At 35.6% G+C, this 27096-nt stretch overlaps 1 protein-coding gene across 4 annotated transcripts in view; it reads right to left on the minus strand.

Annotated features, from left to right (window-relative positions):
• Window positions 1-26233, minus strand: part of LOC134602749 (protocadherin alpha-C2-like) — a 367306-nt gene extending 341073 nt beyond the window's left edge. For 2 of the 4 annotated variants that reach the window (XM_063448047.1, XM_063448042.1), the window contains exon 1: window positions 11227-13661. In XM_063448047.1, coding sequence (XP_063304117.1) covers window positions 11227-13596 — 2370 coding nt within the window. In that variant the 5' untranslated portion in view covers window positions 13597-13661. Of the gene's footprint in view, window positions 1-10073; window positions 10122-11226; window positions 13662-23869 lie in introns of those variants that run through there. The other 2 variants (XM_063448048.1, XM_063448044.1) reach the window with 2 other exon arrangements.
• Window positions 26234-27096: the final 863 nt, after the last annotated feature.

A 27096-nucleotide genomic window follows, 5' to 3' on the forward strand; every position in this document is an offset into this window, starting at 1 on the left:
AATTTCTGATGATGGTGTGTATTCACGCCGAAACGCACGTCGAGCGTTTCCAATCTTTATTTTTCACTTTTCACTAGGTAGCACTTAGGTAGTGCTTTTAGTGCTTTAGATGGTCTATATGTGTAGATAGGGTTCTTTTTGTCTACTCCCTTCCACCTTTACCATCTTTCTACCCATTTATGTGTGTCCCCACCTTCTCTACTATAATCTGGTAATTATATATGTTTTTTCTGTGTGGTCAGAGCTACCACTGGGATCCCCTTGTCTCAAGGGTCTCCTCAATTTACTTTGGTAGCTCAGTAGAAATGGTAAAACCACTGCTTGATCTTTCAGGGCTCTTTTATTTGAGGAATTTTACCAAAGGATGTCATGCCAGTGTTTTAACCCCTTAAGGACACATGACATGTCTGACATGTCATAATTCCCTTTTATTCTAGAAGTTTGGTCCTTAAGGGGTTAAAAGCATCTCAAAACTTACAAACCCAATAACATCTTTAGTTGAAAAATTATTTGAAAGGCTATGGAGAGATCATATTTACGAATTAGTTGTGAACAACAATGTAATTTGTAGGAATCAATTATAGGAGCGAGAATACAGCACCGACAGCATCACGTCCTGGGACTATCTGAGAGTCCATACCACGATCCTCCGGTTTCAATCTACACGCAATCTAAGCTATATGTTCCGCTGCGATCTTTTCTGTTTCTTTGTAGCAATATTGTATATAAAGGAAATACTGATGATATTTCCAAATAAGAGCAGCATTGGGGTACTAGCAATTTATATATATATATATATATATATATATATATATATATATATATATATATATATATATATATATATATATACCACTCCCTTTATTATGCAGTAAAATACAACTGGGAAGTGGTTTTTATAGTATTCATAATTTGAACACCTTAGGTGATCAGCTCAAAGGCTACCTATATGTGATACATGTATCTTTTTCTTTCTCATATTTACTTTAAGCACGATTGATTATTCAAATTATTTCTTAATTTGCGTTCTGAAATTTGACATTTGTAGGAATCAACATGGTTTTAGGAAAGACAGATCATGTCAAATTAACAAAATTGCATTCTATAAAGATGTCAGTAGATGTATATAGATCCGGATGTTACAGTGGCTGTGATCTATTTGGATTATGCTAATGCATTTAATATGGTTCTACACAAACAAGTTACTGTACAATTCAAAGTCAATGTGTTATTTAAAATGCTTGTTCTTAGATTGATCATTAACTTAAAGACAGAGCCCAGAGTATTGTTGTTAATGAAAAATCTACCTTTAAGGAAGGCATCTCAAGGAGTGGTGCCTGACCATTTTCTCTTTTTTTTTTCCAAATTAAATTTTTATTCATTTTTCGTTTTTAAAACATGGGGTACAGAAAAAAAGAAAAGGAAAGGGGAAAGGGGGGTTACAAACCACATTAATTACATTGTACAAAATAAAATTCTTACAGAATTTTGTTTTAAGTATTGCCAAAGTCTATAGCATTATTACTTAAAAGTGATTTCTCCACTTAGAAATAGTTGAATTGCGTTAAAGTGCCTACTGTTATAAGACTTGCTGGTAATACATTTATAACTCTTTGTGGAGAGAGGAAAAAAAAAAGGAGGAGGGAAAAGGGGAGGGGAGGGGAGGGAAGAGGGGCCAACCCAGACTGTAAATTCCTGGGATAATCCGGGTTATCAATGTCCGTGTTTTAGAAAAGCTATGAAGTAATTGTTGATAAGTAACTACGCCATCTATCAGCTACTTTCGGGCTTAATCTCCCTTTTCTTGTTTGCTTCCACATAATAAGTTCATAATCTACTGTTATAGACATCAAAGACCTACTTTCTTGTAAGGAAGGTAATTCTGGAGATTTCCAATTCTTCGCTATTAATGATGTTGATACTGTAGATAAAATTAAAAAAAAAAATTTCCTTGTAGGTTTAGTAATGTTGTCTGGGAGTACTTTGAGAAGTAATATCTTTGGTTTATCTTCTAGTTTACATTCTGTAGCTTCTTCAATCATTCTCTCCGTATCTTTCCACAAATTGTTTACTTTATCGCATGTCCACCATATATGCAGCATAGTGCCTTTATGTAGCTGGCATCTCCAACATGTGTCCTCCGCATCTAGATACATTGATCGGAGGCGACTCGGTACCATATACCACCTATACAATATTTTCTGCGAAGTTTCAAAATGTTGAGCACATGATGATAAGCTTTTATGTATTGTAAAGATGTTCTCCCATGCTTCTTGGGTTATAGATTCTTGAATGTCCCTTTGCCAATCTAACATAAATTTCCATGCTTTCGGTTCTTCTATCTTAGTAAGGTGATCATAGCATGTAGATATTATTATTTTTTGTGGACATAATGCTGCGCATAATTGTTCAAATTTCGTAACTGATGTACGTAGCGTTTCATGTCTTATGCATATCTTGTTATTGAAGAGAGGTGCTTTAAGCTGTAGGTATGTGAATATAAACTGTGAAGGAAGTTTGTACTCTTTTTGAAGGTCTGAGAAAGCTTTTAAGCTGTTTCTTGCGAAGAGATGAAACACATGAGTTATTCCCTTTTGTTTCCAAGCTTGGTAAGGAAAAGTATCATTGCAGACATATAAAGTTTTTATTGGGGTTATCAGTGCCCATGGGTAGGCCGAACATAATCTTTCTCGATTGTTGTCACAAATTTTTAACGAGTGTTTGGTAATTATTAATGTCTCAGTGGATATTGTCCGTTTCTGGTGGGGGAGCCAAAATGTGGAGGAGAGGCTAGACGTACCGCAACAGTGACTCTCTATAGCAACCCACTGGGGGGTATATATTTGTGGGTTTATACTAACTATATTGCTTAAGATTGCTGAGTAATAATGTGCTTTCAAGTTCGGGAATCCCATACCTCCATCCTTTATTTGTTTCATTATTAAACTTTTTGAAATTCGGGGATGTTTCCCTCCCCAACTGAAACAAATTAATATCGCCTGTAATGCCGAAATATATGTTTGCGGGATCTTAATCTGTAAAGACCTAAACAAGAAAGTATTTTTGGTAACATTTGCATCTTCAATGACACTATTTTTCCTACCCATGATAAAATTATATTTCCCCACGTTTTCAGTTGTTTTTCAATGTCTTTAAGTAATCTTATATAATTCGCTGAAAAGAGTTATTTTTCATTTTTTGTAAATCTGATACCGAGATACACCAAATAGTCTTCTCTCCAGTCAAAATGATGGTCTAATTTAAGTTTTTCTTCTAACGATTTAGATGTATTAAAGCACATAGCTTGCGTTTTTGTAATATTAAGTTTATAAAAGGAGAGTTGGCTATATTTATGTATTTCTTTATGTAAACTGGGTAAGGTAATATGTGGTTGAGTAAGTGTTAACAAAATATCATCAGCGAAGATATTAAGTTTGTATTCTTCTGATCCCACTCGGACTCCATGTATGTCTTTACTTTGTCAAATGGCTGAAGCTAAAGGCTCCAATGCCAGAACATATAGCATAGGGGATAGTGGACAACCTTGTCGTGTACCATTAGTAATCTTAAAGGAATCTGAACCAAAACCTAAATTCATAACCTTTGCTGTTGGGTTATTATATAGGGCTTTGACCACTAAAAGAAATGCCGGGGGAAATCCTTATACAGTCAGAGTTTCCTGAAGAAAAAGCCAATTCAAGCGGTCAAAAGCCTTCCCCGCGTCTAGAGATAACATAATGCTTTCCAATTTAGATGACTTTAGAATAGTATAAATATCTAAGACTTTTCTTGTATTATCTGTCCCTTGTCTGCCTGATACGAATCCCACCTGATCTGTATGAATTAAGGTTGGTAAGACTGCTTTAATTTTTTCTGCATACACTTTTGCATATATTTTGGCATCTATATTCAGTAAAGAAATAGGTCAAAAGTTTTGACATATTGTTGGAGGTTCCCCTGGTTTTGGAATAGTAATGATTAGAGCTGATAGAAATTCAGTCGGGAAAAATCCTTTTTTAGTTCCTTCATTGAAAAAATCAGTAAGAGATGTCACCAATAGGTGTTTAAATGTAGTATAATAAAAATCCGAGAATCCGTCAGGGCCTGTTGCTTTTCCTTTAGGCATTTCATTTATTAGCTTTAATACTTCTTCCGTAGTAATGGGTGCTATAAGTTGTGTTAATTGATGTCCTTGAATTTTAGGTAAGTGCAGTTTGTCTAAGTACTGACGTATTGTAGCTAAAGCTGGTTGTGATGTATTTTCCTGATCTTTCAAGTTATATAACGTTTTATAATAACTTGCAAATTCATTGCAGATCTGAGCAGGTTGGTATATATTTTGTCCAGTTTTGGATAGTAAAAATGGAATTCTTGACTGTGCTTGTTTATTGCGCAATTTCTGCGATAGGAACTTTGTTGCTTTATTGCCCATTGAGTAAGATGTGGCCTTAAGTTTCCCTAGTGCGATGCTTGTTTGTTGAAAATGGATCTTATTAATATCGTTTTGCGTATGATGTATTTGCTCTTGTATTTGTAGAGATGGATTAATCTGATTTTGTCTATGTAGATCTTGAAGTTTTTTAAGAAGGCTCAACCAGGCAGTGTGGGTAGTTTTTTTAAGATATGCCGCTCTGCTTATTAGAAGACCTCGTATTACCGGCTTGTGGGCTAGCCATAGCGTCGTTGGGTTAATGTTCTCTAGATTGTTGGTAATGAAGTATTGTTGTAATTCATTTTTAATTTGATTTCTGAATTCGAGATCATTTAATAACTCTTCATTTAACCTCCAGGGGGCTTTTTTTATGTATCTATATTGGTCCGTTAGTGTGAGTATTACAGGATTGTGATCCGATTTTGTAGATATTCCAATCTCACAGGACTTTATTTGTGAGAGGTGTGAGCTATGCATAAGGAAACCGTCTATACGAGAATAGGTATTATGGGCTTGAGAAAAATGCGTAAATTCTTTGGCATTGGGTTCTCCAAATATCATAGAGGCCATGAGATATCAGTATTTTGTTAAAGGTATTACAACTTTTCTGTAAAAAAGACTTCCTTTTCTTTGAATGGGACGCAGTTGAATCCAAATTCGGATCTAGAACTTGATTAAAATCTCCACCAATAATCGTTGTACCTGTTTGTAAACTTATTACTTTCTTCATAAGTATTTGCATAAAATTATTTTGCTTCACATTTGGAAAGTATGCATTTACTATGGTATATGTTGAATTATTTATTATGCATACTAAAATAAGAAATCTACCCTGTGGGTCTATATATGTTGTTATTTGTTCAAAAGCTAATCTTTTATTAATCAGAATTGATACCCCTTTAGTCTTATTGGGAGATGTAGCATGATACTGAAAAGGGAAATTCTAAAACTAAAGATAGGGTTAGACTTATGCTTAAAGTGAGTTTCTTGCAGACAAATTATATCAGCCTTCGAATCTTGAAGTTCTTTAAGTATCATATATCTCTTATCTGGTGCATTTAGGCCTCTCACATTGTGTGTATATAACTTCATAGCTCAAATCACAGACATTGAAGGGAAGAGAAAAAAAAGGGGGGAGGAGGGAGAAGGAACAAAGGACAAAAAAAGAAGTTCAATTAAATACAAATAAATAAAGTATAATACAGTAAATTAATCTAAATCTAAGCGTCTCACCGTGACACTTCTTAGAATGGGGGTTAAAGTGGGCGGAGCGGGCCCCTGCGTGACGACAATATAGGGCTCAACATTAAATTTTTCCTTTCCTTTTCCCTTTCTTTTCCTTCTCTCTCCCTCTTTCTGCTCCACTCTATCTTTCCCATCTTCTTCTCTTCCTCTTTCTTTCCTTTAAGCCTTTTCCCTCCTTCCCCTTTGTCCTCTCTTCCTTCACCTCTCTCTTCTCTGTCCTCTTCTCTCCGTTATACAACTAATTTAAAGTTGTAGAGAGGTTTAGGTTAATATTAATAATATTAGTAAGTGAATCTTCCAACTTAAAGATTTATACTCTTTATGACCTTTTCGTATATATAATTTTACCAATCCAAATGTATTTCAACCTATAGATTAAAAATTAAATATTATCCTTTCGGAGAGTCAAATGATAAAAATATCAAAATCAAAGAAGATCTCCTTAACAGTGTTATCTAGGATATTCTCTAAGAGAATAATCCATTAGGCATTTCCATTGAATAAATCTGCTAATATACTTTTAATAAATTATTTCAAATCAGCAATTTTTTCAAATATTCATATATACTATTTGTAGCCAAAGGTAAGGAGAGAATTCTAAGGATACTTAATATCTTACTAAACAAAATTGTTAAGCATATTCTTTAAAGATGTGTCCAGGAAAGAGTATTCCATCAGGCATTTTTCATTAGGCATTCAGTTAATATACTAGTATTCTTAATGTATCAGTTTAATATATGTTTCGTAGTTTTGCACCATTATTTTCATATTTAGTCTATTGCATAACCATGTACATATATGATATAATAGCACTTAATTTTAAGTTTACTCTTATATATTAAACTTTTTTAAACTTAGTAAATAGTAATGTGACAGACCTTGAGTCCGATCAGATGATCTGTTACTTGTTCTTTTGTATTCAAAAAAAGGCCCTTTAATCCTTACCATATCAATGCTTAGATAATTATATTAACTGATCAACCTGCCTAATATAACCCATTTTTTATTGATAGAGTAAGTAGGAATAGTAGTAAATATTATATAATATTCCTTGTAGAATGAGATATTATTAGCTATAATATAATATAATATACCTTAATGCATATTATGAATGGATCCATAATCTAGATTATCTATAATTAATAATACAATTAATTCATATACTTCCATGGTGTAAATATTATATGAATTCTGATATTTTTTTTTTTTACTAGAGTAAAAAGAGTAGAAGGAGTAAAGAGGGAGAATTAAATACTGAGGTTTTCAATAATAGAGACAAGGGAATATATAATGTTACTTTTATGAATATCTAGCAAAATTTTCCCTTTCAATTGCCTTTTTTCTTCCAATAAACATTCCTACAATTATTTATTAATTTTCTTCCTATAAATTCCTATTTAAATATCTGTTTTTTCCAAGATTGTTTCCATGTTTAATTGATAACCCAAAATTAGAACCCATTTATTTTAATGGATATCATTTTATATATCAATTTCTACCATTGAATTGCCAATCTCTGGTAACTGACACTATTTGTAAGCATAATAAATTTATCGGATAGCAACTCGTGCTCCTATATCTAGAGAGAACTATCTTGTCCATGCTATACCTAGCACTGAAACACATTTATGTAACACTAACTTCCTATATTCTTTTCTTTTTTTAATTATTTTTCTCTTTTCTCTCTCCTTCTTCTCTTCTTACCTCTTTTTCACTTTTTTCTCTCCTTTTCCACCCATACCACATATTCAGGAAATTATTAGGTTTATGGATACATTAGAGAAGGGTGAGGGAGGAAAATAGTATAATTTACTCAGTAATTATTCCGTTAATCTATAACCATATAATAGTATCCTGATACCATAATTAGCCTCCTGCACTAGCATATTCGCTTATTCACTTATTACAGAAATATTGCACAGATATTTTAGCAAAGACCGATGGAAAAAAAAAAAAGGGTGAGAAAAAAAAAAAAGCCATCTTAAAGGTAAAATTGGCAACAACGAAATCAAATTCTAATAGCTAACAGTGACTTGCGATTTAAAGATTCTGGATTCCTTGATCCTTAGTCCTTAGTTCTTAATTTTCTTTCGGACACACTTTTTGAACTTTCTTAGATCTGAGCGATCTGACGTCTTCGTTAGGATGCTTGGTTACCGAAGTAGTATCTGATCCCCTTAAAGGGATATCCCACTTCCGTAGTACCTCTAGCCCTTCTGCCGGGGTAGTTATTGTTGTTGTTTCTCCTTCTCTTCTAAAAATCAATTTAGCTGGATAAAAATCAATTTAGTATCAAAGCTGGTCTACTGTATTTTTATATAATCTTCGTCGCCTTAAAGTTTCAGCCGATAGATCCATAAACATAAGAACTTCCTTGTACTTTTCTGGAATTTCTTTATTATTCCTATTGGCTCAAAGGATCTGCTCCTTAATATGGAATATATGCAGCCTCATTACAATGTCTCTTGGAGTAGAGGGAGGTAGTTGTTGTGGTTTTGGTACTCTATGTATTCGGTCTAATAACAACTTCTCAGTTGGTGTTACCGGCAGTAATAACTGAAACATCTCAGTGACATATATTACCAGTTCCTGACCGCTCACCTCTTCTGATACACCTCTCAATCGAATATTGATACGGCGTGATCTATCTTCAATGTCCATCATTTTGGATTCCTGAGCTGCAATTTTCTTTTCTAGTTGATTTATACGCTCTGTCATCTCACTATGTACAATGTGCAGATTTTCGGTTTTATTCTCTAGGCATTGTGTTCGATTGTGGACAGCTTTGTGGACAGCTCTATAACATTTTTTTTAATATTAGCAATTGCATCTGCCACTGTATTTTGCATTTTACTGACCGCCTTGTCCAGCATAGCTTGTAGCACTCGCTGAGTAATTGGAGCCTCCGTGAGGTCTCCCTCTTCATTACTTGCAGCTTCTGCTTCCATATTATAATCAGCATTTTCAAGCAGCTCAGCTTGCTTTGCTCTTGGGGCGAAAAAGGCTGCTTTATCTTTATCTTTAGCTTCAGCCCCTTTTTTCCCACGATAAGCCACCATAGTGCCTCGTTTACCTCGAGTCCGGTTCGAGTCACCTGTAGACCTGTAGCTCTGCTCTCTCTCCTTTGGACGCTATTGATATCTTGATATCTTGATCAGCCGTCAAGTTTCTATTTGTTCCGGTCGTTTTCCAAACAGGGTAAAGACTGGTTAAAGCAGACTAATTAAAGCAGAATTAGGGTCACCACGCAGACACCATACACCATGAAGGAGGAATATCCCACCATAAACAAAAATCCGGATCCAAACGCAGACAGGGGTAAGCAGTGTCCGGTATGGGGCCGGTACAGGACCGGTATGGGCCGGTATGGGAACAATAAGAGTCATCCAATTTCTTCCCCTTTCTTCCCCTTTAGCCGCTAGTTGAGCCCGTGTTACCGTCGGAGCCTTCCTAGCTTAGCACACCATCATGCCATCACACTCAGCGCCCGACTTCCGACCACGCCCCCCGGGATTGTTGACCATTTTCTCGAACAGACACATTGAAAACAAACTCTGCAGTCAAAGCGTCCTTATCATTAATATCCTGTTATCTCAGGCTGAGCAGATGCCTGGTGAAGTCTGAGATTATCTGGGCAACCTGTAGAGGCTTTCCGGTTGTTTACTGCTGTGGAGTTCTAAAAAATTCTGAACAGCCTAGCATGGTCCTGTCTGGGAGTTGCAGCCAACCTCTTTGGCTGTACCTTGCTGGCTGGATTGAGAGCATGCCCAGTTCTCCCATAATTTGACCGGTTAGGCTTATCCCCGTCTCCACCGCTACAACATCTTATACCTACTTCTCTTTTAGGCAAATGCAAGTCTTGAAGTTTTGCATGGGTGACCAAGCCTCAAGATAGCAAAGGACTGCAAATCACTACAGCCCTCAGAGGAGAACTCACTGCTGAGCTGGATATAGAACTTCCTTGACGCATTTGATCCTGATGTGCACACAGTTTTGGAGTGTTATACATACACAGGCACTCCAAGCTGCTATGCCTGCATAACCAGGGGGCATGATGACCTGTTCCTCGCATTCTGAACCGGGAACCCAGAAGGGGTATCAACTCAGATATTATCTACACACTTGGAAGAAGAACTCATCAGTGGAACTCTCTGGCCACTGACTTGGTAATCCAGTAGTTAATGGTCTGTGGACATTATATCAAGGTTGCTGCCAAGACCCAGTACTGGAGGAACTGGCTTCAGGGGTGCTATAAAACATGTTTTATTGTGATGCTCTTATGGCCTGACACAGAGATTTGCCCTAGCTGAGGCATAGACTATCTCCCCTTCTCATGCTGATACAGTCGTCTTAGTGCCTTTTTCTCTGATAAGCCTGCACACTTCCTAATTTTTTCCTTATTTCTGCTAGGTGTACTGTTGTGGTGGCCATCTCATTCACAGATCTGTGTGAGATCTAGTTATTTCAAGTTCATTGTTCATGCACTTTCTCACTCACAGCTATAGGTATTATTTGTTGATTTACTTTAACTATTACCTAGGTTGTCTTATCCCTGTCCTTTAATCTCTGCAATTCTGTTCAAATTATTAGCCACATTCATAGACATAGATGTTTAGCCTGTAATGTTTAATTCCTAAAAAGTGCAGCATTCACAACATGTCATGTTGTGTATTCAAAATGATTCTTGTCATAAATAATCTTGGTGACATGTCACTATGTGCCTGCATTTTAATTTCTGCATGACAAAAATAAAGAATGTCAAGAGATTATTCTTTGAAACTTGGAAAAAAATATATTTTGCTTATAGCATATGAAAAGGTTATACAGATGTGACAATCTGCCTAAAGATGCAGATTCTGCAGAGGTTTGTGAAACAGGTCTGAACTCTTTTTTAAATTAGTTTTATTGTCTTAAGAAACAGAATATTAAAGTTTATAGCAGATACGATATCGAGTAACAGCTTGTTGATACAGGGAGAAATATAAATTGGAAGTCACTTCTTCAAACTTTTTTTTTTTGCCTTCTTTTGGAACAACAGTAGAAACAGAGATGTTGAACTAGGTGGTGGTATTTAAACCTTGATGTAACCATATCATGATTTTAATGTGATGTATGGTTCATATAAAAAAGCAAATTTGGTCAACTCAATTAACTCTCCTTTGTCTCCCAATGTAATATTTTTTTGGAGAACTAGATTGGCTTGTGCTTCCATTGAAAACTGACTTAAAAATAAGATCACTTTAGCTCTCCACTTCACCTTCAACTTTTATCTATCCACTATTTCACTTGATAACAGTTACATGTATCAATCATCTTTCTACCATAGCGCTATACACGTAGAATAATCATGCACCAATTTAAAATCTCTAAAATATATATGTTTCTTAATTCAACTGCAATAAACACACATGTATAATGTTTACTAAATTAAATACAAATATTTGTCTTTTTATTTTCACTGTTCCTGTACCTTTTTTTTTGTAGGAATACTTCAAAATAAGCTTAAGACTTTAAAACATGGTCTGGACAAGCATTTATTATTATCTCACCTGGCTGGCTGAATTTGACGGCAAGCTTCTATTAGTAGAAACAGCATCTTCCAATGATGATTGGGGATAGTTTGGAGTAAAAAGTATTAAATCATTTTTTGGTAGTCCCCCACTCAAACAAACATTATACTGGTGTTTTTGGGAGTAAGTCCAACTTCCTGCTATACTTGGGCAAAAATTATGTTGTTTCAGTGCATTAATTTCTTGTGTGTACTTCTGCCACCTCACAACAGTATATACTATAAGGGTAATAAGGAATACTGTAGAGATTAAACAAATTGACATTATAAGATAAACATTGGCATCTGAAAAATCATCCGAATTTCTCTGGTGAGCCTTTCTTTCTACTGGTAGGTCCTGTCCAGATTCCACAAGTAAAATTAATAAAGTCACAACTGTTGACATTTCTGGATCTCCGTGATCTTTCAGTACAATGGATAATATATGTGCATCAGTATCTGAATCCATTAGAGGACGAATGACAGTGATTTCCCCAGTCTGACGACCAATAGTAAATGGAGTGTTTCGAGCAGCATTACTAAACTCATAAGAAAGCCAGGCATTGTACCCTGAGTCTGCATCGATTGCTTTGATTTTAGTTACCAAGTATCCTTCGTTAGATGATCTTGGAAGCATCTCTGTTAATCTGGATTCACTGCTGGAAAATGAAGAAAGCACATAAGGGGCATTGTCATTAATGTCCTCAATAAAAATGTAGAGGGTCAGATTACTGCTCAACGGTGGTAATCCAGCATCTGTGGCTTTTATTTGACACTGAAAATATGTTACCTGCTCATAGTCAAAGGACAATAAAGCAAATATCTTTCCATTTTCTGGATTAATAGAGATGTAAGAAGAAATGGGAATACCATCCACAGTACTGCCAATGATCGAATATGCAATGAAGGAGTTTTGGATAATGTCAGAGTCTAAAGCTGACACAGTATAGATATGAGATCCTGGAGGATTATTTTCTTTGATAGAGACTGTGTCTGACATTTGTGGAAAAGTTGGGGGGTTATCATTCACATCACTTATTTGTACCTTAATTAGCTTTCTTACTAAAAGAGCTGGAGACCCTTCATCTGTAGCTGTTATTTCAATGTCATATTCTGACTTTCTTTCCCGATCTAATGGTCCATCAACTACTAGTGAGAAATATTCCCTTAGTGTTGATAATATTTTAAATGGAATATTTTTCGAAATATGACAATTCACGTTACCATTTTTTCCTGAATCTTTGTCATGAACACTGATCACAGCAACAACCGATCCTAGTGAAGAATCCTCAGGAACGGGAACATTGATTGACGTTACTGTCAGTTCTGGAGAATTATCATTTATGTCCATAATGTTAACCACAACTTTACAATGTCCAGCCATCGAATTAAATCCTCTATCAATTGCATCAAACTCAATTTCATATAAAAAGTTTTTTTCAAAATCGATGTCTCCTATAACTCTAACAATCCCTGAGTCTTTTTCAATGCTAAACAGTGACATAATCCGTTGAGAAACAACTTTATTAAAAGCATAAAATATTTCACCATTCTCGCCTTCATCCAAATCTGTTGCATTTAGTTTGATGACAATGGTTCCTTTCAGAGCATTTTCTAATAAACTAACTGTGTAAAATGGCTTGTCAAACAATGGTGCATTATCGTTGATATCTTTGACTGTAATAAGGAGCTGCGTGATGGCGCTCAATTTTGGTTTACCACCATCGTATGCAATAAGGGTAAGATTATGCAAAGGAATCTGTTCTCTGTCAAGGGATTTCTTCAACATAAGTTGGATAGATTTGCTTTTTTGTGTGTATGCTTGAACATCTAAGGTAAAATAATCACTTGCACTGAGTTCATAGTTTGTGATAGAATTTGTACCAACATCCGCATCAACAGCACACTCTAGTGGGAATTTATAGCCTGGTTGCCTCATCTCTGATATAAGCAGCTTGAATTCATTTGATGAGAAAACTGGATAATTATCATTTATATCTTCAATTTCTACATCTACATGGTGAATCTGCACAGGTTTATCTACTATGATTTCTAGCTGCACAGTACAAATGCTGGTATCTGGACACAGCTCTTCTCTATCTATCACCTTATTAACAAATAATATTCCATTTTGTAGATTTACCTGGAAATAATCTGTGCCATCCTTAGAGACAATCCTTAATCTTCTGGAATTAATGTCACTTATCTGCATCCCAAGATCCTGAGCAATTCTCCCAACAAATGTTCCATGTTTAGATTCCTCCTGCACCAAATAATGGAGCTGACTCATAACAAGATCAGTAGCCATTAGTATGAAGAATACAGCAAGCAGCTTGATTCTTAATGAGAATATAATGTGTTGCAGACACATTTCTGTATCCCAGTGATTATGGTTATTTTACAATAGTCTTCAAATCCTCGCAAAACAATACTGATTCCTTCTATTGCCCAAAACCTATCCGTCATCAAGAACCTTGCAGTGATAGAATTATTGGTATTCTTCTTTTTTTAAATTGGTGCAACAGTGACACCAAGTGGCATGATGTAGAGGTAATGCAAGGATTTTTTAACATTCTATTTTTTTGTCTTCTACAAGAATGATTTGCATTAAGATTAGAGAAGGAATTGTAACATTATATTTATTTGATTTAAATAGAATTGCCATTGAGATTTAATTACGTTTTCTTCTGATTTGTAAAAAAAAATCCAAATCTGATTTATTCAGATTTTGTTTATTAACAAACACTGACTCTTCAAAGCTGATTCTTACTATTGATATGCTTTGGTCACATAATTTGCTGGATCTTTACATTTCCCTGCCATTGCATACTATGCATAATCCGGAAAACCTATTGTTTATCATTTATGTTATTAGTCAGTTATGCTGAGCTGACCATCAACTTTAAAAATATGTTCAAACAAGTCAGGCAGGCAAAATCGACAATTAAAACATAGAAACATAGAAACATAGAATGTGACGGCAGATAAGAACCATTCGGCCCATCTAGTCTGCCCAATTTTCTAAATACTTTCATTAGTCACTGGCCTTATCTTATAGTTAGGATAGCCTTATGCCTATCCCACGCATGCTTAAACTCCTTTACTGTGTTAACCTCTACCACTTCAGCTGGAAGGCTATTCCATGCATCCACTACCCTCTCAGTAAAGTAATACTTCCTGATATTATTTTTAAACCTTTGTCCCTCTAATTTAAGGCTATGTCCTCTTGTTGTGGTAGTTTTTCTTCTTTTAAATATAGTCTCCTCCTTTACAGTGTTGATTCCCTTTATGTATTTAAATGTTTCTATCATATCCCCCCTGTCTCATCTTTCCTCCAAGCTATACATGTTAAGATCCTTTAACCTTTCCTGGTAAGTTTTATCCTGCAATCCATGAACCAGTTTAGTAGCCCTTCTCTGAACTCTCTCTAAGGTATTAATATCCTTCTGAAGATAGGGTCTTCTCCAGTACTGCGTACAATACTCCAAGTGAGGTCTCACCAGTGTTCTGTACAATGGCTCTTTCTACTGCTAATACCTCTCCCTGTACAACCAAGCATTCTGCTAGCATTTCCTGCTGCTCTATTACATTGTCTGCCTACCTTTAAGTCATCTGAAATAATCACCCCTAAATCCCTTTCCTCAGATGTTGAGGTTAGGACTCTATCAAATATTCTGTACTCTGCCCTTGGGTTTTTACGTCCAAGATACATTATCTTGCACTTATCCACATTAAATGTCAGTTGCCACAACTCTGACCATTTTTCTAGTTTACCTAAATCATTTGCCATTTGACTTATCCCTCCTGGAACATCAACCCTGTTACATATCTTAGTATCATCAGCAAAAAGACATACCTTACCATCAAGACCTTCTGCAATATCACTAATATAAATATTAAAGAGAATGGGTCCAAGTACAGATCCCTGAGGTACCCCACTCGTGACAAGCCCAAGCTTCGAATATACTCCATTGACTACCACCCTCTGTTGCCTATCACTCAGCCACTGCCTTACCCATTCAACAATATTGGAATCCAAACTTAAATATTGCAGTTTATTGATAAGCCTTCTATGTGCAACAGTGTCAAAAGCCTTACTGAAATCTAGGTAAGCAATGTCTACTGCACCACCCTGATCTATAATTTTAGTTACCCAATCAAAAAAATCAATAAGATTAGTTTAGCATGATCTCCCTGAAGTAAACCCATGTTGTCTTTGATCTTGAAATCCATGTGTTTTTAGATGTTCAACAATCCTATCCTTTAACATGGTTTACATCACTTTCCCCACTACTGAAGTAAGGCTTACTGGCCTATAGTTGCCCGACTCCTCCCTATTACCTTTCTTGTGAATGGGCACAACATTCGCTAACTTCCAATCTTCTGGGACTACTCCTGTTAACAATGATTGGTTAAATAAATCTGTTAATGGTTTTGCTAGTACACAACTAAGCTCTTTTAATAGCTTTGGGTGTATTCCATCAGGTCCCACTGACTTGTTTGTCTTTACTATTGACAGTTGACATAGAACCTATTCCTCTGTAAACTCACGTGTAATAAATGATTAATTTATCCTTTTTCTTAACTGAGATCCCTTTCCTTCATTTTCTTCTGTAAATACTGAACAAAAATATTCATTGAGGCAGTCAGCTAGACCTTTATCCTCTTCTACAGTATTAAATTATACTGTAGTTTTTTCCAACTTGGCTAGTTTTGATCTTATATATTATATATGAGTTGTTCAGCATAGTGTAATATTTACTAAATATACCTTTGCAATATTTTCAAATGTACTGTGTTTTTCATCGGCTCCAATATTTTGTGAGTCTTTTCAGCAGCTGCTGGAATAAATATAGTTCAATAAACACTACTTACCTTTAGCTTTACTCCAGAGCTCTCCAAGTTGAAAAATAATTTTCCACTAAGAACTCAATCAGTACCTTTTGGGATTGTAAAGTACATCACCAACACATGTTCCTACTCTTCAAAAGAATGTGATGATCAATGTTTACAGTGATTCCACATCTGTGAGAGGAGGGTGGATTAGAAATTAGAGTACACATTGGGGTATATGTGGAGACTGTTGTATTTAAAATACTAATATGTGGCTTTAGTCGGGTAACTGTATTAATGTTTTATATTGCAGGCATTTTTTGGAATTCCCCTAATATCAGCAGAAAACTTACAAATATTGATAACATATTTGACCATATTATTAATATTATAGTATAACTATTATTTATAAATTATACATTTATATTATTTATATTTGTGTTAAACTTACTTCAGTTATGTTTACAGTAATTTATTTCAAACCTGTATAAAGAAGTACATGAAATAAATCTATTTTTAATTATAGGTATATAAAATTCTATAAAATAGTTTAGGTATTTTTTTAAAATAAATCTATAAGCAAAATAATTTCTTTACATTTTATATGCCATCTATAAGATCTATGTATCAAATAAGAGGGTATCTTACTTTTTAGAAAAAAGTTTGTGTAATTATTAATTTCATCATGGCAATTATTTTTTATAAATAAAAAACAGAGATAAAGGATGGCGCTAAGAATTATTATAAAATATCATATATAAAACCAGTGCAGCACACACAAAAAACCACCAAAGTGTATAGTCACTATATAAAACTTACGCACAAGGATAAAACAAAAGAGGACGGTGGTTGCGCACACAATGAATGATATCCTTAGTGTAAAATGAGATCCCTAGGTTCTGTGAACATAAAAGACCATCATAGGGTAATACATCTCAGACTAAATAAAATATTAAAAAACTTTGAAAACTCACAATATTTAGAGCCTTTCTGAGTTATGAAAATGCAGGTCCCTTGGAAAACATAGGTAATGAAATGCAGGTCCCTTGGAAAACATCAAAGGTCTTCTTTATATAAAAATCAGGAACCAGGATCACCAGATGGGTATAAGGTACATACTTTAATTAGAAAATAATAAACATAAAGCACAACGTGTTTCAATCTAATATAACAATGATGTTGGACTGTCTTATGTTATGTACCTGAGGAAGACCTACTGTATTAGGTCGAAACGCGTTGTGCTTTATTTTTATTATTTTCTAATTAAAGTATGTACCCTTTACCCATCTGGTGATCCTGGTTCCTGATTTTTATATAAAGAAGACCTTTGATGTTTTCCAAGGGACCTGCATTTCATTACCTGCACCAGACTGACAAATCTGCTTTAAAAGTTTAGAGCCAACTCTAAATATTGTGAGTTTTCCAAGTTTTTTAATATTTTATTTAGTCTGAGATGTATTACCCTATGATGGTATTTTATGTTCACAGAACCTAGGGATCTCATTTTACACTAAGGATATCATCAATTATTTTTTATACCAATATTCTCAATATGTTTTTAACTGGAATACTTTATTGTAAGAAGTCTCCATGCACTTCCCATTTGCACAGTTGAGATTTATGGTATATTTTTATTAACCATTGTATTTGACCTCACCAGTGAAGAACTAGAGCAGTACTTAATTGACCAATCCAATTTATATCACACAATACCTACCTTTCACTCATAAAAGCTACTCCAAATATGGCAATACAAATATATGAAAGAATGTTCAGGAGCCTATACTGTTTTTATTATACTGTATGTAGCTAGAATGCTAACCTTTCATAAGCAAATGTTTGGCAATATTTTACTTGGGTAACAAGTGCAACTAGCCAAATTATCAGCAAAGCTACACTGAACAAAATTATAAACACAACACTTTTGTTTTTGCCCCCATTTTTCATGAGCTGACCTCAAAGATCTAAGACTTTTTCTATGTACATATAAGGCCTATTTCTCTCAAATATTGTGTTAGAGAGCATTTCTCCTTTGCCAAGATAACACATATACCTCACAGGTATGGCATATCAAGATGCTGATTAGACAGCATGATTATTGCACAGGTGTGCCTTAGGCTGGCCACAATAAAAGGCCACTCTATTAAAATGTGCAGTTTGTGTACAGAATGGGTAATTGACAGCAACCAGCACAAAGGGATGAAAGTATACCAATGTATATTTTCACATTATTATTATTATTATTATTATTGCCATTCATATAGCGCCAACAGATTCCGTAGTGCTTTACAATATTTTAATTATAAATAGGACAATTACAAGAAAACTTACAGGAACGATAGGTTGAAGAGGACATGACAGGTAAACTTCATAATATTGATCTCGTACACTATGAATGTTCAAAACCAGCAGGACTGAAACAGTTTTTTACAAAGTAGATCTTTCATTAAAACAAATTGCAAGTGTTAGACAAATATAAAAAAACTCAATCTTTCACTTGTTTCTATAGTCAATTCACTCTATTTTCTATTATTTTGTTCTTCCATACACCATTTTTACAAACTTAACAAGACACAGACATGATATATATATACCTCTATGCTTCATACTCCTTACTAGCATATTGTTTTGCCCTTTGTGTTTATTTTTTCCTTCCTCCTAGATAATATGCTTTGGGCAAGTTTGAATGTTTTTCTAGTTTAGCAATTCTATCTAAATTTAGCAATTTGTTTGATTTTTAGAATAATTTTGTTAACATTGCAATTATAGATTCAAATTAGAGAGCAAATTTAGCAATTGCATATTGTGCCACTGTAAATATTCCACAAAGATATTGTGATTAGATGTTTAAATTATTTTCTTGCAGATTTTATTGAATAATACCATGATATGATTGTTATATGTTTGGAAGGAGTTTGACAGTATATCATATAACAAAAATTCCAAGTGATAATGGCGCTTATTTGTTTTAAAAAAAAATAATGTTTTTAGTAATATAGCAGCACCCGTTGAAGTGCAATAGCTCATGAAATACACTACAATAACAAAAAATAAAATTAAGGTGTGCTGCAACTTCAAATATTTTTCAGGAGTATTCCCACTCTTATATGAAAGTGCCTTTAAGGTAGTAGGGTAGTGTGAAAAGCACTGTGCACGATTGTTACAATAAAGTGCATTTAAAAAAGTGCAAAACATTAGTGTACATACACTTCCTTGTAAAGTGCATACAAATATATAATAAAGTGCGAAGTGTAAACACACAATACAAAAGTGCATCAAACATATAGTGCAAAGATAACTTCAAATTGCTTAGATTTTACTTACAAAATGTGTTCTATTCATAAAATATATGGAAAGGGGAAAATAACCAATATAGTGTAATATTGTAAACACCAATAATAACCTATACATAAATATATGCACACTCATAAACAGGGAGCAGGTGAAGACTGCTCATGCTATAGATGCTCCAAACAAATCATTTGGTAGTATCTCACAAGGAATCCACGAGGCAGCAGCTTTCTTTCTCTAATCTTGATTAATTAAAATAGGGGGAAGTTTTACATAACCCTCCCTGGAAATCAAGTCCCCCACAGATGGAATGCTCTGAGCCCTGTTCGGTTCAATTGCTGGCTCTGAACCTCTCACTTGCAACCCCGGTTCTGGAAGGCAGGGCAATGATGTCACATGCAGCGTGATGACATCACTCAGAATGCCATGTTTTACTGATCCAATCAGCTTCCTCAGATCTGCCCTCTCACTGCTACCAATGGGTTTTATGTCCATTCTATGGACAGGACTCACCAAAAAGTCAGAGAATACCTCCTTGTGATTGGCTATCACAGAAAACTTTCATTTCCATGCAATTTAAATATATAGAACAAATGTCCATACCAATTAGAATATATCTACCTACTTTTGTTCTTCCCACCACTGACAAGCTAAAAGTTAATTGAGGAGAACTGATTAAATCTTTTGAACAGTATATTACATGTTTGATATATGATCGTTAAAATGGTAGATTAACATATTTTGATGGGATTTTACCTAAATTCTCATAATTATGACTCCAGAGAGGATTTTTTTTTACTTATATCCAAGTATAATATCTACCAATTAAAATAGATAAATACATTTGAAGCATTTTTTAATTTGATGAAGCTTTTCTGAGTTATGAGTAAGAGCCCCAATCTCACTTATGCTGCTATACCAGGGGTCGGCAACCCGCGGCTCTGGAGTCGCATGTGGCTCTTTTACACCTTTGCCGCAGCTCCGGGGTGGATACTAGCGAGGGGAGGAGGTGCATTGTGCGCCCCGACACTCCCCACTGTGGCGGGCGCTGTACTGGCTGTGACGTCGCATGAGGCATCCGTCCAGACTCCCGTCAGCAGCAGCGTACCAGGCACCAGTGTGAGGTAAGTGAAGTGATGCCTTGGGGGGGGGGGGCCCGGCCCACACACTGCATTGAAGGGGGCATGTATGGTGGTCTCTGCATATTCAGGGGGCATGGAAGTGAAGTGATGCCTCGGGGGGGTAGCCCGGCACACACACTGCATGTATGGTGGTCACTGTAAGGGGCATGTACGCTGGTCACTGTTTTGAAGGGGAGTGAAGAACACACACACAAAAAAAGGTAACTTGTTAATTTAACGTTTATTTCTATGAGGAGGAGTAGATCTGAGGGGTCAAACAAAGAAATAAAAAAAAAGTGACAAAAAAGTTATTTTTGTAATGACGAGGATGACATTGGGCCCTCATTATTAATTATTATTTACATCAGGCACTGATTATGATTTATGGTACACTGGGGCCCTGATTAATTTTCTATGGCATTTTGGGGCATTGATTATTGGGCATAGCAAATTTTGCTATGGGGCCCTCTGATTTCTAATTACGTCCCTGTTTTGGACCCCCGGTAGGCCAGCCATGGATAAAGGCAAGAAAAGAAAAATTTCTGAAGAAAACAGAGTGTTTAATGATACATGGACAGAATCATTTGCATTCTCTACTGACAAGACTGGTTTACCAGTATGCTTAATATGTGGTGAGAAATTTGCAAACAACAAAAAGTCGAATATTGCAAGACATTTCCAGAATAAACACACAGTCTTTGCTGAAAAATATCCAGATGGAGATGAGAGACGAAAAGCCGTTGCAGAACTTATGAGGAAGGTTGATAGGAGCAAAAATAATTTCAAGAAGTGGGTGAAGTCTGCAAATTCCACAACATATGCTAGTTTTGTAGCCGCTCAGAAAATAGTCAAGCATGGGAAGCCGTTCACAGATGGAGAGTATATAAAAGAAGCATTCATTAATATTTCGGAACATCTATACATGGACTTCAAAAATAAGAATGAAATTGTGCAGAAAATCAAAGACATGCCTCTCTGCGAAGACTGTTAAAGACAGAACCCTAAAAATGGCAGAAAACATTAGCAAACAGCAAATTCAAGACATTAATTCAGCTGTGGCGTACTCCATCGCCTGTGATGAGTCCAAAGATAAAGGTGATATTGAACAAATAGCGCTGTTCTGCCGATATGTGAACTCTTTTGGGCCACATGAAGAACTGATTGAGCTGATACCACTAAAAGACCAAACAAGGGGTGAGGATATCTGTAAGGCTGTCCTGGAATTTTTAAGTGCTAAAAAAATAAACACTAACCACCTGGTTTCAGTGGCTACTGATGGGGCACCGAGCACGAGAGGAGCACAGAAGGGCTTTGTGGCTCTACTGCAGAAGGCGCTGGGTAGAACGCTGCTGTCATTTCATTGCATCCTGCACCAAGAGGCATTGTGTGCTCAAACATTTCCCCCCCGAATGCACAAAAGTGATGGATGTGGTCATTCAGATTGTTAATAAGATAATGGCAAAGGGTTTAAACCACTGCCAATTTCGTTTGCTATTGGATGAGGTGGAAAGCACATATTCTGACCTCCTGCTCCACAACAAGGTCCGGTAGCTGTCCAGAGGCGAGGTGCTAAAACGCTTTGTCACATGTTTGGAAGAAGTAAAAACCTTCCTGGCCAGCAAAGAGCTCACCTTTGCTGAGCTGGAACAGCCAGAGTGGCTGGAAAAATTGCATTTTATGGTAGACATGACAGCCCATCTAAACACGCTAAATACAACCCTTCAGGGGAAAGGAGGCCCAGCCCTGCACATGCTGGAGGAGGTTTTGGCATTCGAGCGCAAGTTGACAGTGTCTGTCAAAGATTTCCAGAGAGGTACACTGCCTCACTTTCCCTCTTTGAGAGAGTTCAAACAAAGTCATGATACGATAAATTTGGAATATTTCAAGTCTGCAATCACCACAATGCAAAGCTCGTTTGGGAAACGATTCTGTGAGTTCAGAGAGGAAAAAAACACATTATCCTTCCCTGTCACTCCCCTGGCGATCGATCCATCCCTATTGAATATGACTGCATTTGCAGGTGTAAGTCAACCTGATCTTGAGATGGAACTGGCCGATATAGCCGACAAAGATATATGGGTGTCCAAGTTCAAATACTTGACCGCTACTCTTGAGGATGTTGCCCGTCAGAAGGCCATTCTGGCTCAGAATCATAAATGGAGTGATATTGAAAACCTTCCCAAACAGGACAAACTTGTATTCGAAACATGGAATGCCATCCCCAACGCTTATATAAACATGAAAAAGTATGCATTTGGAGTCCTGTCGATCTTTGGTTCCACATATGTATGTGAGCAGGTCTTCTCCAACATGAACTATATTAAAAACAAACATCGATCACGCCTCACAGATAACAGCTTGCAAGCCTGTGTGAAAATGAAGGTGACGTCTTACAGCCCTGATGTGCAGACACTGAGGACTGAGGTTCAGGAGCAAAAGTCCCATTAACCAGGTAAATTAAATATTTTAATTAGCTATTCATTTGCAAAAATATATTTTACATTGTTAAGTGAAAGTCCTTTTTTTCTTCAGATTGACAGCTGACTGCACGATCCTGTATATATAGCATTAAGGTAAGAAACAATATATGCAGTGTTATACTTGGTTTAAATGTTGCAATGGTTTTGCGGCTCCCTGTTCTTCTTTTTCTTCGGAAACGGGTCCAAGTGGCTCTTTTTGTCTTAAAGGTTGCAGACCCCTGTACTATACTAAAGTTATGATTAAGTTATTATTTGTGACTTAAATGTTTAGCGCAACAAGTCATTCTAGGGCAATTATTACTCATTTATTGGAATTATAATTTCTTGGAACATTTGGGAAAAGTATGAGCTAGAAGAAAAGTGTTCAATGAATGTTAAGATATTAAATTTTTATTTTCTTTCCAGTGCATATAAAATGTATTGAATTATACACTAACAAGTATAATGAACAAAATCATTTCAATATTTAATAAAGAATTATTTTAATATTACATCTATGCAATAGTGCAAAAAGCATGGCAAATCATCATGTAAACTCTTCTAAACTACACAGTGCACTGAGATTAATTTATATCAGATTTATTTTTTTCGAAGGATGATGATAAAGGTTTTGTTATGTTATTATGATTGAACAAGCAATCATATTGCTAAATTAATATAAATTAAAAAGATATGTTGTTTGGTTTAATAAAAATATATTGAAAAAAAAAGAAGGAAGTTTCTTAAAGGAGAATACATGGTATCGAAGAAGAAGATAGTGGCCCATTGATTGCAAGCTAGTCTGAGCAAAATACCGTCATTTTTTGTTTCTATTTCTTTTGTCTTGTATTCACTATTTAAACCCTCTGCTATATCTTTATGGAATATGTTCTTACAATGCAAATATTATAATTCTTATTATTAATAATAATAATCTTACCTGTCCAGTAGAATCAGATGCCAAACTCCCATTTGCAGAAATTGCATCACCTGTTTGTGGATAGCTTGGTGTGAAAAGTATTAAGTCATTTTTTGGGGGTCCTCCATTTAAGCAAACCTTATACTGACGCTGTTGAGAGTAAGTCCAGCTTCCTGCTATACTTGAGCAAAAATTGTGCTGTTTCAGTTCATTAATTTCTTGTGTATATTTATGCCACCTCAAAATGGTATATGATATAAGGGTAATAAGAAATACTGTAGAGATTAAGCAAATTGACAAAATTAGATAAATATTGGCATCTGAGAAATCATCATTATTTCTATTTTGAGTCTTTCTTTCTTCTGGTAACTCTTGCCCAGATTCCACAAGTAATATGACTAAGCTCACTGTTGATGACATAATGGGGTCTCCATTATCTTTCAGTATAACTGACAGTCTGTATTCATCAGTGCTTGATTCATCAAGGGAACGAATGACAGTAATTTCTCCAGTTTGACTGCCAATAGCAAATGGGATATTTCTTGCAGGATCCTTAAACTCATAAGAAATCCAAGCATTGTATCCTGAGTCTGCATCGATTGCTTTAATTTTAGTCAACAACTGACCTTCTTTAGCTGATCTTGCAACCTTCTCTAGTAGTCTTGACTCAATATTGGAAAACTGAGAGAGGATAGCAGGGACATTATCATTGATGTCCTCAATAAAAACATATAAAGTAAGATTACTGTTCAGTGGAGGTAATCCCGTGTCAGTGGCTTTAATTTGACACTGGAAATGTGTCAATTGTTCATGATCAAATGACAATAGGGCAAATACCTTCCCATTTTCTGGGTTAATAGAGATGTATGAAGATATGGGAATCCCATCTATAGAACTGTCAATGATTGAATATGTGATGAAAGAGTTCTGGCTGATGTCTGAGTCAAATGCGTAGACGGTGTAGACATGAGAACCTGGTGGATTGTTTTCCTTGATAGAAATTGTTTGAGAGGTTTGCAGGAAGGTTGGAGGGTTGTCATTCACGTCACTTATTGGAACCTTAATTAGTTTTGTTACTGAAAGAGCTGGAGAACCTTTATCTGTGGCTGTTATTTCAATTTCATATTCTGAAATTCTTTCCCGATCTAATGGACCATCTACTACAAGTGAGAAATATTCCCGCAAGGTTGATATTATTTTAAAGGGAACATTTTTGGAAATATGGCAGTCCACCTTTCCATTGAGCCCTGAATCTCTGTCAAGAACACTAATTACAGCAACTACAGATCCCACCGATGAATCCTCAGGGACAGGAACATTGAGTGAAGTCACTGTTAACTCAGGCTCATTATCATTTATATCCAGAATATTAACTAAAATCTTGCAATGCCCAGTCATAGCACTATGGCCTTTATCAACAGCATCAACTTCAATTTCGTACAAATTTTGCTTTTCAAAATCTACCTCTCCCACAACTCTTATTATCCCTGCACTTTCATCTATGTTAAAAACAGATGTTACTTGTTGTGGAACAAGTTTGTTGAATGCATATAATATTTCACTGTTTTCACCTTCATCTGGATCAGATGCATTCAATTTTGTGACAACAGTACCCTTCAGAGCATTTTCCAACAAACTAACTACATAATATAATTGGTCAAACCTAGGTGCATTGTCATTCACATCTTGAACTGTGATATGTAGATGAGTTGAGCCACGTAATTTTGGTTTACCACCATCATAAGCAGTAAGAGTTAGATTATGAGCAGGATTTTGCTCTCTGTCGAGAGTTTTCTTTATAACAAGCTGAATAGATTTGCTTTTTTGCGTATATGTTTGAACATCTAATGTAAAATAATCACTTGTACTCAATTCATAATTTGTAATGGAGTTTGTTCCAACATCAGCATCAACAGCACCCTCTAGTGGAAAGTAAGATCCAGGCAGCTTCATCTCTGATATAAATAGCTTAAATTCATTTGAAGAGAAAACTGGATAATTATCATTAATATCTTCAATTTCTACATCTACATGGTGAATCTGCACAGGTTTATCTACTATGATTTCTAGCTGCACAGTACAAATGCTGATCTTTGGACAAAGCTCTTCTCTGTCTATGACCTTATTGACAAATAATATTCCATTTTGCAGATTTACCTGGAAATAGTCTGTGCCATCCTTAGAGACAATCCTTAATCTTCTGGAATTAATGTCACTGATCTGCATCCCAAGATCTTGAGCAATTCTTCCAACAAATGTTCCATGTTTAGATTCCTCCTGCACCAAATAATGGAGCTGACTCAGAACAAGATCAGCAGCCATTTGCATTATGAAAATAACAAGCAGCTTGAGTCTTAATGAGAAATTGTTGTGCTGTAGACACATGGCAATGGCTTGATGATTTTTCAGGTTTTAAAATAATGTTAAAAACAAAAGAAATTGTATCCAATAACCATCAGTGACTATGATACTCACAATATTGTATTTACCTAGCTCTGCTTTTAAAAAATTATGCAAGAGTGACACCAAGTGACCAGATGCAGAACTACACCATGAATATAGCACTTTTGAAGCATTTTTGCACATTGATACTTTGTACAGTCATTACAGTAATTGAAAATATGAAAATATACCCTGCTTGAAATTGTCAAGAATTTCTATTACTATATATAAATAACATATGTACATTATTCAGAGACTTTTGAGATAGATAGATAGATAGATAGAAATAATGTTGAGAGCACTCAGAGGATTTTCAAAGTGAAAAAATATATTTAAATGTTGACAATACGGATCAACGTTTCGACCTAAGGGTCTTTATCAAGATCATCAGATCTATCAAGATCCAAGACTTTTTCTATGTACACAAAAGGCCTATTTCTCGCAAATATTGTTCACAAATCTGTCTAAGTCTGTGTTAGTGAGCACTTCTCCTTTGCCGAGATAATCCATTCACCTCACAGGTGTGGCATATCAAGATGCTGATTAGTCACAATAAAAAGGCCACTCTAAAATGTGCTGTTTTACTGTATTGGTGGGCTTGGGGAAGTCCGAGGGGGGGTGCAAAAACCAATCAGTATCTTGTGTGACCGCCATTTTCCTTCGCATAGAGTTGATCAGGTTGTTGATTGTGGCCTGTGGAATGTTGGTCCACTCCTCTTCAATGGCTGTGCAAAGTTGCTGGATATTGGCAGGACCTGGAACACACTGTCGTATTTAAGCTGTTCCAGAGCATCATGTCCGGTGAG

Source organism: Pelobates fuscus, chromosome 3 (assembly GCF_036172605.1).
Source record: "Pelobates fuscus isolate aPelFus1 chromosome 3, aPelFus1.pri, whole genome shotgun sequence".
Taxonomy (NCBI): Eukaryota; Metazoa; Chordata; class Amphibia; order Anura; family Pelobatidae; genus Pelobates; species Pelobates fuscus.